Here is a 14,729-nt window from a genome sequence, read left to right as displayed (position 1 = left end):
TTTGATCTGTTCGCAGGTTTGAGCAGTTTGGAGGTGAAGGAGAATCAGGATGATAAACGACCGGCCGACTGTGACCCTCTGAGAAAATATCACCCATCAACATTTTGCTCAACTTTCCCCACACATGGATCAAGAGCTCTGAAAAGGAAGCAGCCTTTAGTGGATGGAAGAAACCGCCTGCTCTACCAAAGCCAGCTGACCTGTAAGAGAGCAGCCTGGGCCGTCACTCAGAAGAACGCGCTGGTGCAGCTGAACGAGTTACGACCCGGTCTACAGTACGAGATACTGTCGAAGACCGGTCCACTCCATGCTCCGGTGTTCTCTGTAGGTGTGGAAGTGAATGGTTTCCACTTCGAGGGCGTTGGACGTACCAAAAAGCAGGCCAAGATGAGGGCTGCAGAACTGGCCCTCCGGTCATTCATCCAGTTTCCAAACGCCTCCCAGGCTCACGCCACCATGGGGAACATCACCAGCACTCAGACTGATTTCACAGCGGATAAACTGGACACCCCGGACACTTTTACCAAAGAGTTTGAGCCATCGCTGCGGGAAAACTGCGACCTCCTGCACTGCAACTCTGCAAAAAAGGCAGTTTTCTCCAGCATTTACAACCACAGACGACTCGTCCGACTCGCTCTGGACTTGGCCTCCTCTGCAAACCCAAGAAGACGAGCCCTCAGCACCTCACTTTTGGAGCACCTCAGCCCTGTGATGCTGCTCAACGAGCTTCAACCAGGACTTAGGTACATGTGCCTGACAGAGAGAGTCCCCGGCAGGCCGGTGAGGAGTTTCGTCATGGTGGTCAGGGTGGAGGGGAAGATGTTTGAAGGGTGTGGTCACAGTAAGAGGCAGGCCAAGGGCCAGGCAGCAGCAGCAGTCCTACAAACCATTTACAACATGAGTCTGGGACCAGAGAGGGGGATCATGGGTCTTCAGGGAAGCAGAGCCAAAAATCAGCTACCTCAGGTGAGTAAAGGCTGGTTTGTACTTCTGGGTCGACCCAATGCAGCAGCTGTCGACACGGACCTGAGCACTACATACTTATGTCAGGCAGCAATACTCCGCCGAAACACTTGATTCGACGCAGAACTATTAATCAGGCTTAAGTCAACTTCCTGTTACCAACTCAAAGGGCGCAGAGTGGAGGATGTCTTTGGATCAACCAAAACAGGACAAAGGACTTCACATGAGCAGAGTTTTAGGGCCTTAAAGGTGACATATCATGCAAAATGGACTTTTTAATGGTTCTCTACCTGAAATATGTGTCCCTGTCTACAAACCCCCTGAAAAGTAAAAGAATCCATTCTGCCCCTGTTCTGATTTCTCCACCTTTCTGTAAATGTGTGCTGACACCAGCCGTTTCAGTTTTCAGTGTTTTTCATACGTCACAACGCCATCCGGTCTGTAACAGGAAGTCAGAGCTCGGAGCTTGTTCAGCCCATAGACTGTATAAAATACAACTCAACCCCTCCTCCGTTTTTCATTCCCTGCACACATGTGTGCTAACAAGGAGCTTAGGAGGGAGGCATGCTAGTTGTAGGCTGTCTTAATAAACACAAAGGTCGGTTTTACTCCCCACGTCTGCAGATTTGAAGATCTAGTGGATGATTTTTAGTTTTCATGGAAAAGTGCTAGCGCTAGTTAGCATAGCCACATAGCTACATGTTGTTAGCTGTGTACCAAGACACACGTCGACATACTGACAAATAAAACAACAAGAAACACTAAATCTGTGACCAATGGTTCAGAAAGGTCCTGCTGCAGGCGCCTCTCCGTCAGGATCAGAATCTGGATCAGATTCAGAGGGTTGAAGTAACGCGGGTCTGTGAGCAGCCGTGTATATTCAACCAACATGTAAACATTAGATCAACGTGCTGGACAGCCGAGGCCAAATCCACTTCCTGAGGGGGCGTGGTCAGAGAGCTCATTCTCATTTAAAGGCACAGACACAGAAAACAGCCTGTTCTGAGCAGGGCTGAAAAAGAGGGGTTTACAGGCAGACCAAAATCTGATTTCAAAGTGTTTTTTTGAGCAATAAACTTTATAGACATGTTTTGGGGACCTCTTAGACCAAGATATGTTGATGAAAAAGAGCATAATATGTCACCTTTAAGGAAAGAAGGTCCAGGTTCTGGTTAGACCAGACCACCTGTAAGTAAACCGTGTTCTTTGACTTCAGTACAACTTGAAATTAGTTTGTTGTCGGCTGAAATCTTACATTAAACCGTTGTGCTCATGTGTAGAGTTAGATATGGTATTGTGGTTATATCCGTTAGTTGGTTGACTGAGATTAGTCCTGAGCAATAAAACATGACACATGTCCGTCAAAGGGTCCATGTTGGTTCCTGATTACTCTCATGACTACACAAAGTCCAAAGAATATCTTCTTGATTTAGGAACTGGGATCATTCAAAGAGTGAAAGAATACTAATCTGGGAAACCGATGGATTACCCAGATTTCATGTCTGTCACGAGGCGGATCGGTCTTGTAAAGCCTCAAGCTGATGTGCTTGTTCTCGGTAACAGCATGACGGACCAAACAGCGTACTTTCAGGAGACAGAGGCGGTAGCTAAGGTTGCTATGGTGGGGCTCACTTGTGGCGTAAGCAAGAAGCACGTATGAAATCTCACCTTATATTACCTCTTACCTTTATAAACACTTACCTGGACTAGAATGATCTGGTGAGCATTTTAAAAAGACGTCTCTCAGACTCAGAGCATCAGTGAATCCTGCGTTTGTCAAAGACATCTTTCTCTCTCTTGGGGACATTAGCGGGGACAGACAGTGACTCTGAATCGTCTCTTTAGCTTCCACTGCTCGTCTAAATGGTCTGGATAAATGGGTCTGAGCTGGGCTGTGTGCTACCAAATGGAGTGTGCCGCGCATCAGCATGGCCGTCATGTCCTGAGGCCTGAGAGCTGGATGGTGTCCTGTGTGCTCGTCTGTAAAACTGAAGACTCCACATCTTTATGTGTACAACATTCAGCCACAGGGATGGACACACTGTCATCCAAGAAGATAGAGTTCAGATATGTCTGCAAAATAAACACTGTCGTTTCATGGACCGTTTTATCCTTGAGAGTCTCAGTAGTAGAGAGTCTTCCTGTAAACAGGAAGTTCCACAGAGGCATATCTCTGGCTTTCTTCAGCGGTATGAACCTGGAACAGGAACTGATGCTGTTGTGATGTTCTTGGGTTTCAGAGATCTGAAGTTTGTAGAGTTTACAACATCATGACTAGGGGTAGGATTTGATAAGATTTGATCAATTTCAATGCCATTGTCGATTCTGCTTATCAATCCAATTCCTTATCAAGTCTCATAACAATTCCTGAGTATTTCTTTAAGGGGGAAAAAATTTGTTCTTCCCAGTCTTCTGCACCAAAAGGAACTATTTTATTTTTTCCAAAATTATGTCTGCACAAGACTGAACATGAACATATTCAACTTGAACATACTGAACAATAGGTTGACCTCATTCTAGGACGCGTGAGTCCGGACATGGACCCTCGAGCCTGGAGGAAAAGACTTTGAATTTGGAGAGGAAAAACGCTTTTCCTCCGGGGGTCATCGCAGAGGTATTTTACCCGCTCTCGGTGCCTCATTTTCGGCCGTGTGAGTCCAGATGTGCGCCCTGGATGTCCTGGACGTCCTGGAGGAAAATACTTTAAATTTGGAGAGGGAAAAACGCTTCTTCCTCTCCATGTTTCCTCGTGGTTGAAGGAGTTCTGCGTCGCAGAGTGTGTGACGTAATGCAACGTACCGGGACGTGACGTCATGCTGGGAAATAAATGGTTAAAAAGAATCGATAACATTTGAGGTGTACAATTCCAGTGGCATTGATCAATTGGAACCAGTTCTAAGTCGGATCCAGTTTTCGATTCCCACCTAATCATGAAGCAGATTAGTCAAAAGTGAAAAGTCAAGCTTTGTCAGGTCTGTCCTCAAGAGGAGAAGAAAACTACATCTACAATGTTTGTTTGTTGAATGGAGGTGGGATCCATCATTTCTGATGCTGCGTTCAGGGAAGTCAGGAAATCTTATAGGTTAAGTTATATTTTTTGGGCTTTTTGCCTTTATTCCATAGGACAGCTGAAGAGAGACAGGAAATGCGGGGAGTAGAGAGCGGGGGAAGACATGCAGGAAATCAACCGGTCGGGAATTGAACCGGCGACCCCTGCAACAAGGACTGTAGCCGCTTAGACCACTAGACCACCAGCGCCCCAGGAAGTCAGGAAATCTAAACGCTGATTGTCTTTAGTGACACAGCATCAAGCAGATTTGTGTCTCAGTGTAAATGTTTGATCTAGAACAGATTGTTAGCTGCTCTTCATACAGATATCCTCCTCAGATTACCACTTGTGATGCCTTGTGCCTGCTTTTGCTCTCCATACAAACATTTTTCCAAAGCCTTCAGATGTGTGCTTGATGAATACTACTCAGACTACATCAGATCACTTCCCATACTGAAAATCCCCTGAGTGCAGATGGACTTTTATGTAGAGTGTGCAGAACCGTAACATTTTGACGCCCTGATTTGAACAAAAGGTTGTTGTTTTTTAAATCATTGCATCAAGCTGACAATTCAGAGAAGTTTCCCTCCACCTCTTTTGTCTGTATTCGATTTTCCTCCCCCTCCTCAGTATGAACCGTCTATCAGGCGGCGGGACGCTTTAATGAACATTATTACAGCACATTAGAGATGAAGGAGGAGCAGCAGCAGACCAAGGAGACTGAGGTGGAGCGGGAAGGCGGTGTGAAGAGCATAATAATCTGACAGATAATTGTTTAACACACTCATTACACACGACCTTGTGCCACTGTCATCCAGAAAACGTCGAGCGAGAGAGTTTCGCTCCAGAGACGCACCCTGCTCTTACAATATGAGGGCCGCATAAAAAAAGTTAAGACCTTTAAGATACAGACGGTTACACACGGAGAGGTCATGTCCCGGTTATATGTTGGGGAGTTTTAGATGGTTAATGACATGAAGAGTGTAAATTCTGCACGTTTATATCATGAGATATATCTGACGCTGATCACGTTCAGCTCAGAGACTTTGAGAACTTTTCATTGACCTTGTAAGTTTAAGCAACTGAGAACTGCTCAAAGTCCACAGCCATGTTTTAAGTTCTTCCTGGCTTCATTGGATAGGACAGCTGAAGAGAGACCAGAAACATGGGGAGCAGAGAGCGGGGCATTGTAATCCAGTCCTGCATTGATACAAAATACTGTCCTCAGGTAACTGAAGCAGCATAAAACCATGGCATTGAAATCAGGTGAGAACAGCTGATGTGTATAAGATAAGATAAGATAAGATCCTCCTTTATTCGTCCCACAACGGGGAAATTCATGGAGTTACAGCAGCAAACAAGAAGGTGTACAGAACAAGAATTTAACAAGAATAAAATAGAAAAGAAATGTCCATCAGAGACGACAGCTTGTCCATAATCCTCCTGTCAGCCACCACCTCCACAGGGTCCAGGACTGAGCTGGACTTCTTCACCAGTTAGTTCAGTCTGGCTCTCCTGTATCCTGTCCGCCCACAGCAGGTGAAATCCTTCCAAGGTGGCGTTCCTGTCCGGTGTTAGCTCTGTTAGCATGATGCTACTCTGGTGCTGGGTTAGCTGGTCCACCTTATCATAGATAGATCTTACAGTCCACATAACGGTGGGTGGAAGGACAGGTCCATGTCGTCTTTTCTTAGCTTGCACCTCAGTACCAGCACGCTGTCCTCGCCTCCTTCTCCTCAGCTAGCAGGGAACATCGGGCCTAGCATCGTTTAGCATCGACATGCTACGGGCTGCTAACAGCTGATGGGTAAACTGTATGATCCTGTTAAAAGCGTCACAGACCCTCCTCCCATTAAGTCTCCTCACAGCCGTCTTGTGTCCTGCTCCTCCTGGCATGTTGTGGACCACAAAAAGGGTCTGACTGTAACTCCATGATGAGTGACAGTCCTCTAAAACTATAATCAGGCATATTGTGACATGCAGGAATGCTTTACCAAGGAGCTGAGAGAGAGAAACTTTCAGACATCACTGATACACTGATTTTGTTTCAAACAAAAGGTAAACATAACATTGGAGCTGAACCAGAATGACCCGGTGATCGATGTCTTCTACATCCTTAAAAGATGTCAAAATGTGAGAGGAGGACAAGAGATAAAAAGAAGTGCTCCAAAAATCGCCTTTTTTCCTGCTTTAACACTGTCTTTATCTCTCTCTCTTCTTCTGCAGTTCTTTGCCGAGTCGATCTTCCACTTGGTGAGAGAGAAATACACCGAGCTGACTTACAGTTATCACTCTACCTCGAACGCCCGTCACAAAGTCCTGGCGGGAATCGTGATGACCAGAGGTGAGTGCTGGAGATACGATGCTCAAAACTCTGTTATGAGAAGACCAGATAAGACATAAGAGAGGGAGGCACCCTGTGTTTGGCCTTTCTTCAGAGATGAAACCAGTGAGATGTTTGCATATGCAATAAAGATAGGATGCCTGCCTCCCTGACACTGACAAATACATGATTCCAAAGGAGAAGGGTCAGATAACTGAAGGCTCTATCTCCCATCTGACTTTTGGGATCTTCTGGTGCCACAAGTGGGCCTGCATTCTGGGAGTGTATCTGGTCCTGTAGTTCTGTGTCAGGCTCCCCAGCAGTCCAAGCCTATAGTAGACTAACTGGGGCTGGTCCATGCCTGAGCCAGTTCTAACCATAAGCTTTATTCAGAAGAGTAAGTTTTTAAGCCTACTCTTAAAGTAGAGAGGGTGTCTGCTGGACTCTGACTGGAAAGTAATTCCAAAGGAGAGGGTTGTCCAAGCTTGAGCCAGAACTTACAATACTATTCTACTAAAAAGGGGGGAAAGATAGGATGTCTGCCTCCCTGACACTGACAGATACATGATTCCAAAGGAGAAGGGTCGGATATCTGAAGGCTCTATCTCCCATCTGACTTTTGGGATCTTCTGGTGCCACAAGTGGACCTGCATTCTAGAAGCGTAACTGGTCCTGTAGTTCTGTGTCAGTCTCCCCAGCAGTCCAAGCCTATAGTAGACTAACTGGGTCTGGTCCATGCCTGAGCCAGTCTTAACCATAAGCTTTATTCAGAAGAGTAAGTTTTTAAGCCTACTCTTAAAGTAGAGAGGGTGTCTGCTGGACTCTGACAAGAAAGTAATTCCAAAGGAGAGGGTTGTCCAAGCTTGAGCCAGAACTTCTGATAAAATTCTACAAAAAAGGGGAAAAACAGTTGGGTTTCTGCTTCCTTGACCCTGACTTGATTCCAAAGGAGAATGGTCTGAAGGTCTAAAGGCTCTATCTCCCATCTTACTTACTGGGACTTTAGGTACCACAAGTGGGCCTGCATTCTAGAAGCATAACTGGTCTTGTAGTTTTGTCTCAGGCCCCCCAGCAGTCCAAGTCTATAGTAGACTAACTGGAATTTGTCCAAGCCTGAGCCAGCCCTTACGACAAGTTTTATCAAAAACAGTACGTGTTAAGCCTATTCTTAAAAAAGAGAGGGAGTCTGCTGGACTCTGACAAGAAAGCAATTCCAAAGGAGAGGGTTGTCTAAGCATGAGCCAGAACTTCTGATTAAAAATTATCAAAAAGGAAAAAAATATATAGGATGTCTTCCTAGGATGGTTCCCCAGCATCCAAGCCTATAGCAGAATAACTGGGTCTGGTCCAAGCCTAAACCAGCCGATTTAAAAAAGGGAAAGTTTTAAGCGTGGACAGGATGTCTGCCCCCTGGACCATTACTGATAGATGACTCCAAAGGAGAGGGGCATGATTTCTGAAGGTTCAACCTCCCATATATTTTTTAGAGACTTTAGGTACAATGAGAAGGTCTGCATTCCTGGAGTCAATCTAGATCAATCCAATCCAACACCAAATAAACAGAAATTCCCAGCCTTGGCTTAGACAATGTTGGATTTATACATGTAATGCACATTGTCAGCAGCTTATAGCAGCACTCTAACAGACGGCAGCACAACAGGAAGATGGAGAACTTTAAAGGGGACTCCGAGGAGGGCTGCCGTCTCGTTATCCTCACTAAACATGATGTGATAGTTGCACACTTGCTCGCTGTCAGCTCACTGTGTTAGCACGACGGTGGTCATCTCCAGAGAACCATTGAAAGTTTGAAGTTAGAAGGAACATTGTGTCTTGGGAGAAGTCTGCTAGCTTGTAACATTAGCATTACATGCTTCTGTTCCTGCTCCGATGCAACTCTGTGAACTCCCTACAGGACTACAGTTGTCACCTTTTAAATGCGACCGCACGTGATACATAGTTGATGAAGCATCTTACATTATGTGACTTAAAAGAAGAAGAAACTAATCAATGCTGCCTTTCGGTTTAAAGCAACCAGACAGATGCAGAAGTGTCTGAGTCACTCTAATAAAAAAATGTTATCACTGCAAGTCAAACAAACACGTTACCTCAAATTACCCTGCAGATCCAGAGGGGAGACAGTCATCCTCAGCGCCCTGTGAATCTTTGATGAGGCCAGATTGCAACACAAAAGCCTGTTTTTGAGACATGGCAGTGATTGTTCCATCATACACTTTTCATTAGCCCGTCTATGTCTGTTAACGCTCTGCTCGTCACAGGCGGAGGAGAAGAAATGTCTTGTTTTCCTGTTCCGAGAGTCAAATGTTTAAACTGCATCGTGTCGAATGTCTTGTTCCGTCACAGAGGCAATCATTTGTTCAACATGTCTTCCAGGGTTTGACCTCAGATCTGCTCGGGTTGTGTGTCTGGCCACAGGGACAAAGTGTTGGGACTCAGACAACGCGGGTGACCTTGGTGGCACTCTCAGAGACTGCCACGCTGAAGTCATCTGCAGGAGGGCGCTGGTTCGATTCCTGTATGCCCAGCTGGAGTTGCTGCTTTGGTATGAACTATGGATTGTCTAAAACATGGGCGCAGTCTTAGTGATGTCAACCACCGGGGCGCTGGTGGCCTAGCAGTCTAAGCGCCCCACATACAAAGGCTAAAGTCCATTTACTGCATGTCCTCCCTCGCTCTCTACTCCCCACATTTCCTGTCTCTCTTCAGCTGTCCTGTCAAATACAGGGGAAAAAAGCCCAAAAATATAACTTTAGTGATGTCAACCACTGGTTTCTGAAGAGGGGTTATGACGCCATATAAGAGGATATGGTGGCTGCCATATTGGAAATGCTAACTCAGCATAACTTTAGCTCAGAGTTGGAGCTGAAGTGGTCTAAATTAACCTTATTTGCTTTCTCGCCCACAGTGAGACCATAGACTGTATAAGATACGGACGTGTTATCCATGACGTCACCCATCTGATTCTGAAACCTGGTTTTGAAGCCGATCGGCGGCGGGGGCCATATTGCTGCTGTTGAACAATTGAGACGTAAAGAGGCGGGCTTTGAGCCTCCTCGCCAACAGCTACAGTGTTCCCGCCTGTCAATCTAGTCAGCTGTGCCTCTCATTGGAAGACTCGTAATCTCAGTATCTTGAAATTGCCGCGTTATAAAAAAATTCACCCCCCTGTTCAGTGTGTGCCGATCAAGAAATGAGCTATCCAGACTACACTCGTCTTTTGAACCAGGCTGTAAACATGTTTATTTCTGCTGTAAAGATCGGCTTCTTTGAATTGGTGTGTATGTGGTTTCCGGTACTTCTGGAGCCAGCCTCAAGTGGATCCTCGATGAACTGCAGTTTTTAACACTTTAGCATTGGACTCATATTTTTAGACTGGAGGTTGCGGCCTGAGTGAGACCTAATTCCTAAGCCTGGGCCAGACTACAGGATCTTCACATTTTATTTATTTTTTAAAGTTATATATTTGGGCTTTTACACTTTTACTTTTTGAGGAGAGGACAGTGGATAGAGTAGAAAACTGAGAGAGAGAGGGGGAAAGAGGCAACAAGCTGGATTCGAAATCGGGCCATCCGCTCTACAAGGGCACAAAACTTAACCATTGAGCTAAGTCAGCGCCCAGATCTTTACATTTTTGACATAAGAGCCCCCACTCATCATAAATATTAGACATGTTTAATAGTTACGATTCCAGATCTGTTTTGCCCCGACGTTCCTCCCAGCAGAACACTCCTAAATCTGAGAGGATAATCTTAAGATGCATCAAAATCCTGACTTTTGTTGGAAGGGCGGGAAATCGGTCCCAAATTTGTCCTGAGTATCTTGAGTGTGCCTCGCTTTAGCCTGGATTTAATCAAAATGAACTAATCAGGAAAACTTTTACACTTTTATATTAGCTCTGATGGAGATTGACTCGCTTTTGGAGCCAGCCTCAAGTGGTCACTCAAGGAACTGCAGTTTTTTATCCAGGCTTTATTTTTGAACTCCAGAGTTTTAAACCTGGATCTGGAACATTCACCAACTTAATGCTAGAAACGACTTCAGAGTATGAGCTTACTCTGCTCATGTCCCTGCACATCTTCCTTCAGTTCACTCGTTTGGGATTATTCCATTTTCAGATGTTCTATGTGTGAAGACGTCTTCTGTTTCTGTATCATGTTCAACATTTTGCTTCCTTCCCTCTGAAGTAAGCCGGCACACCGTGAGGAACAATCTATCTTTGCACCAAATAAAGTTGGTGGTGAAAGTGGTGGCATCAGCTTCAGATTACAAGATGGCGTCCTCTTCCACATGTACGTCAGCTCGTCGCCGTGCGGAGACGCCCGACTCAACTGCCCCTACGAGAGCTCTGCTGCATGTGAGGAACACATTCAGTGAATGTTGATAACAACGACACAAGAACCTTCATCTTCAGGCATCCTCGTTGGGAGCTCATTGGTCACTCTTCTTCTTCTTCTTCTTCTTCTCTTTTTTCTCTTATTGCAGTTCGCAGCCGGAGGTTTCGCTGTCACCTCAGGAAGAAGGTAGACGGCGGGGAGGGGACGCTGCCTCTCACAGCACGGAGAGAGAAACAGAAGATGGGTGGTGTGACCTTAGGCAAACATCAGGTCACCATGTCCTGCACTGACAAGATAGCAAAGTGAGTTTTTAACCCATCCTTGAAGATTCCTAACACTACAGCAAGAGTCTCACTCACATTGGCCCATTACATTTGAGATATGCAAACTGGCAGATAAAACCCTGTTGCATATTTTTTTGGGCATGTTGCTTCAAAAACTTGAAGTCCTGAATTTGTTGTTTTTTTTAAGTTATATTTTTGGGCTTTTCCACCTTTATTTTATAGAGGAGAAGACAGTGGATAGCGTAGGAAAGTGGGAGAGAGTGGGGGAATGACATGCAGGAGAAAGGCCGCAGGCTGGATTCGAACCCGGACCACCCGCTACATGGGCAACTTAACCATTAGACTAAGTCAGCACCCAAAGTCCAGAATTTTAAAAGACACAGCAAACAGTAGTTTCTGCGATGTTGCAGCTAGTGTCAGACTCAAAGATTTAACCCAGCTGCAGTGTCACTTAAACATTCTCTTAAAGGTTTGACTCCATGAATTTCAAAGAGCAGCCGGGGGTGAGGAGGATCTCCAATTTGGGGGCCTCAGACTTCCATCTCTGCTTTTTGCAGATGATGTGGTTCTGTTGGCGTCATCAGGCTGGGATTGGGGCGATTTGCAGCTAAGTGCAAAGCATCTGGGGTGAGAGTCAGCACCTTTAAGCCCGAGGTCTCTCTGGGTCGGGAGTAGGACTTTGACCCAAGTGAGGGAGTTCAAGTACCTCAGGGTCTTGTTCACCAGTGAGGGTTAAATGGAGCGTGACATTGAGAGGCAGATTGCGTCAGCAGTAATGCAGGTGATGCTGCAGGACCGTGGTGGAGAAGAGGGAGCTGAGTCAGGGACAGGGAACCTTTCGATGTACCGGTCGATCTACGTTCAAATTTCTCATCTTTGGTCAGGAGCTTTGGAGATTGCGGATTCAAGCAGCCGAAATGAGTTTCCTCCGAAGGGTTGCTGGGCTCAGCCTTGGAGAGAGGGTCCGGAGCTCGGCATAGAGCTGCTAATACTTCGCATTGAAAAGAGTCAGTTGAGGTGGTTCAACTGGACTCTTCCCTTTGGAGGTGTTCCGGGTAGACCCAGAGCTCACTGGAGGGATTATATATTCAGTCTGGACTGGGAAGACCTCTGGATTCCAGGAAGAGCTGGAAGACATAGCTGGGGAGAGGGATGTCTGGGTCTACTTGCTTAGACTGCTACCCCGCAACCTGATCTCAGATAAGCAGATAAGTTGCCTAAGCTCAGATGTGAATCAGCTTTGTCGCCATGAACCAATGGTTAAGTCTCTTTTTGGTCTCATGGAGTGGGTAAAGGACAAGGAAAGGGAACGTGTCTGTTACTTTCTTGCGTGCATGCACTCGCACTGCCTCTCCCCATTCTTTAAGTGTGTGTGTCTCAACAGATGGAGCGTTTTGGGCCTGCAAGGAGCTCTCTTATCCCACCTGGTGGAGCCGGTATACCTGCACAGCCTGACGGTGGGGACACTCAGCCACACGGGTCACCTGGGCCGAGCGATGGCACGCCGCCTCGCACCCGTCAAGCACCTACCGTTCCCGTACCGGAGACAGCAGCTGCTGCTCGGCTGTAGGTCATCGCTACTTTGATGTTGAAATAAAGACGAGTCAGGCTTGAAAATGTGATCATCACCGCTTTATTTATTCGTGTTAAATACCCCATTAAACTTTGGTATTTGTGAGAACCCAGCGGATGGGTACCCCTTCATGTGCTTCCTCTTGTGGTTCAGGTCTGAGCTGCAGCGACGTCCGTCCGGCAGGGAAAGCACCGAACGTGAGCGTGAACTGGAGCGGCGGTGACGGAGCCTTGGAGGAGATCAGCACCTCCACGGGAAGGAGAAAGGACTCAGGGACGCCGTCACGGCTCTGCAGGCGCTTCATGTTCGCCCGCTGGCAGACGCTGCAGCAGCAGGTAGGTCGCAGAGACTTGAGACCTTGTAGGGGAGACGCTGAGGCAGGAAGGGAGGTGACTTACTCTGAGGCTACATGAAAAATTGCTGAGGATGTCATCATCTGGGTTTCTTTTGAAAGGAGCTCTTTTCAGGAGGATGGGTGTGAGATAATGGGATTAGACGTTTGATCAATTAGTAACACAATTCAGATCATTAAAAAAAAGGCGGAGTCTATTAAATTTGATCGCTCTTAACAAATCAGAACAGACACCACCGACACCACTTCACAAAAAACGAAACAGAATACAATATTTTAAAAAGCAGGGTTTTATTGTCCTCTGTGAGTTTGAAGTATGCATGCTGAGAGAGCTGCAGTGGACCAGACGGCCTTGTTTTTTAAATGTGATGACGGCAGAGAGAGACCAAATTATTTACAAAAGCAACTGGACTCCACGTACGACAGTCTGCTGTGAATATCATGAGGAGAGGATGAATGAAGGCTGAACTGAGAGGACATGAAAACTTAAAATCAAAGTTTTGAACAGTAAGAAGTTATATTGCACGCCTCCTCACCTGCACCCGCTCCCGTGACCACATCACCCCTGTCCTCAGGGGCCCTCCACCACCAGGCCCCTTCCTACCTCACTGACCTTCTCCACCACCAGGCCCCTTCCTACCTCACTGACCTTCTCCACCACCATTCCCTTCCTACCTCACTGACCTCCTCCACCACCAGACCCCTGCCTACCTCACTGACCTTCTCCACCACCAGGCCCCTTCCTACCTCACTGACCTCCTCCACCACCAGACCCCTGCCTACCTCACTGACCTTCTCCACCACCAGGCCCCTTCCTACCTCACTGACCTCCTCCACCACCAGGCCCCTTCCTACCTCACTGACCTCCTCCACCACCAGGCCCCTTCCTACCTCACTGACCTTCTCCACCACCAGGCCCCTTCCTACCTCACTGACCTCCTCCACCACCAGGCCCCTTCCTACCTCACTGACCTCCTCCACCACCAGACCCCTGCCTACCTCACTGACCTCCTCCACCACCAGGCCCCTTCCTACCTCACTGACCTCCTCCACCACCAGGCCCCTTCCTACCTCACTGACCTCCTCCACCACCAGGCCCCTTTCTACCTCACTGACCTCCTCCACCACCAGGCCCCTTCCTACCTCACTGACCTCCTCCACCACCAGGCCCCTTCCTACCTCACTGACCTCCTCCACCACCAGGCCCCTTCCTACCTCACTGACCTCCTCCACCACCAGGCCCCTTCCTACCTCACTGACCTCCTCCACCATCACCTTCTCGTAAGCTGTGTTCCTCACATGCCAACCTCCTGTCTCCACCTCACAGAACCAAGCACCGAACCTGGGGGGGACAGAGCCTTCTTCCACCCTCTGGAACTCTCTCCCCTCCCATATCCAAAACTGTTCTGACCCTTCAGCATTTAGATCTCTGTTAAAAACCTTTTTAAGTTAGCTTTTAATTTGTGATTGTACTGTTGTTTTGTTTGATCTGTGTTCCTTGTTCCTTGCTTGTATTGATTTTAACAGTTGTACAGTGTCTTTGAGTTTCTGAAAAGCGCTTTATAAATAAAAAGTATTATTATTATTGATGCTGTCGTTGCATGTCTTTGTTCACTTGGTTGTTCCACTTCTGACAGCTTGTCGTGTTTCTGTTTGATTTCTTAGTTAAATGGAAAGTTATCGGGCGCCACTGCAACATATTCTGGCTCCAAGATGGCCGCCGAGCGCTACCAAAGAGGGATGCAGCGGTTCACCAGCGCTCTGCAGAGCGGCGGGCTGGGAACATGGCTCAGAAAACCTGCAGAACTTTGCAGCTTTAACATCAGTGCATGA

At 47.0% G+C, this 14,729-nt stretch overlaps 1 protein-coding gene across 1 annotated transcript in view; it reads left to right on the top strand.

Moving 5' to 3' along the window:
* The window catches only part of LOC117826706 (double-stranded RNA-specific editase B2-like), a 37,967-nt gene extending 23,238 nt beyond the window's left edge, over window positions 1-14,729 (top strand). Inside the window, exons 3-10 of the mRNA XM_034702962.1 lie at window positions 17-966; window positions 6,239-6,356; window positions 8,769-8,895; window positions 10,538-10,707; window positions 10,836-10,989; window positions 12,356-12,537; window positions 12,698-12,879; window positions 14,562-14,729. Of these exons, the coding sequence (XP_034558853.1) occupies window positions 17-966; window positions 6,239-6,356; window positions 8,769-8,895; window positions 10,538-10,707; window positions 10,836-10,989; window positions 12,356-12,537; window positions 12,698-12,879; window positions 14,562-14,729 (2,051 nt within the window). The remainder of the gene's footprint in view (window positions 1-16; window positions 967-6,238; window positions 6,357-8,768; window positions 8,896-10,537; window positions 10,708-10,835; window positions 10,990-12,355; window positions 12,538-12,697; window positions 12,880-14,561) is intronic.

This window comes from Notolabrus celidotus, chromosome 15 (genome assembly GCF_009762535.1).
Source record: "Notolabrus celidotus isolate fNotCel1 chromosome 15, fNotCel1.pri, whole genome shotgun sequence".
NCBI classification, from domain to species: Eukaryota; Metazoa; Chordata; class Actinopteri; order Labriformes; family Labridae; genus Notolabrus; species Notolabrus celidotus.
This window is presented reverse-complemented; position numbering and strand designations above follow the sequence as displayed.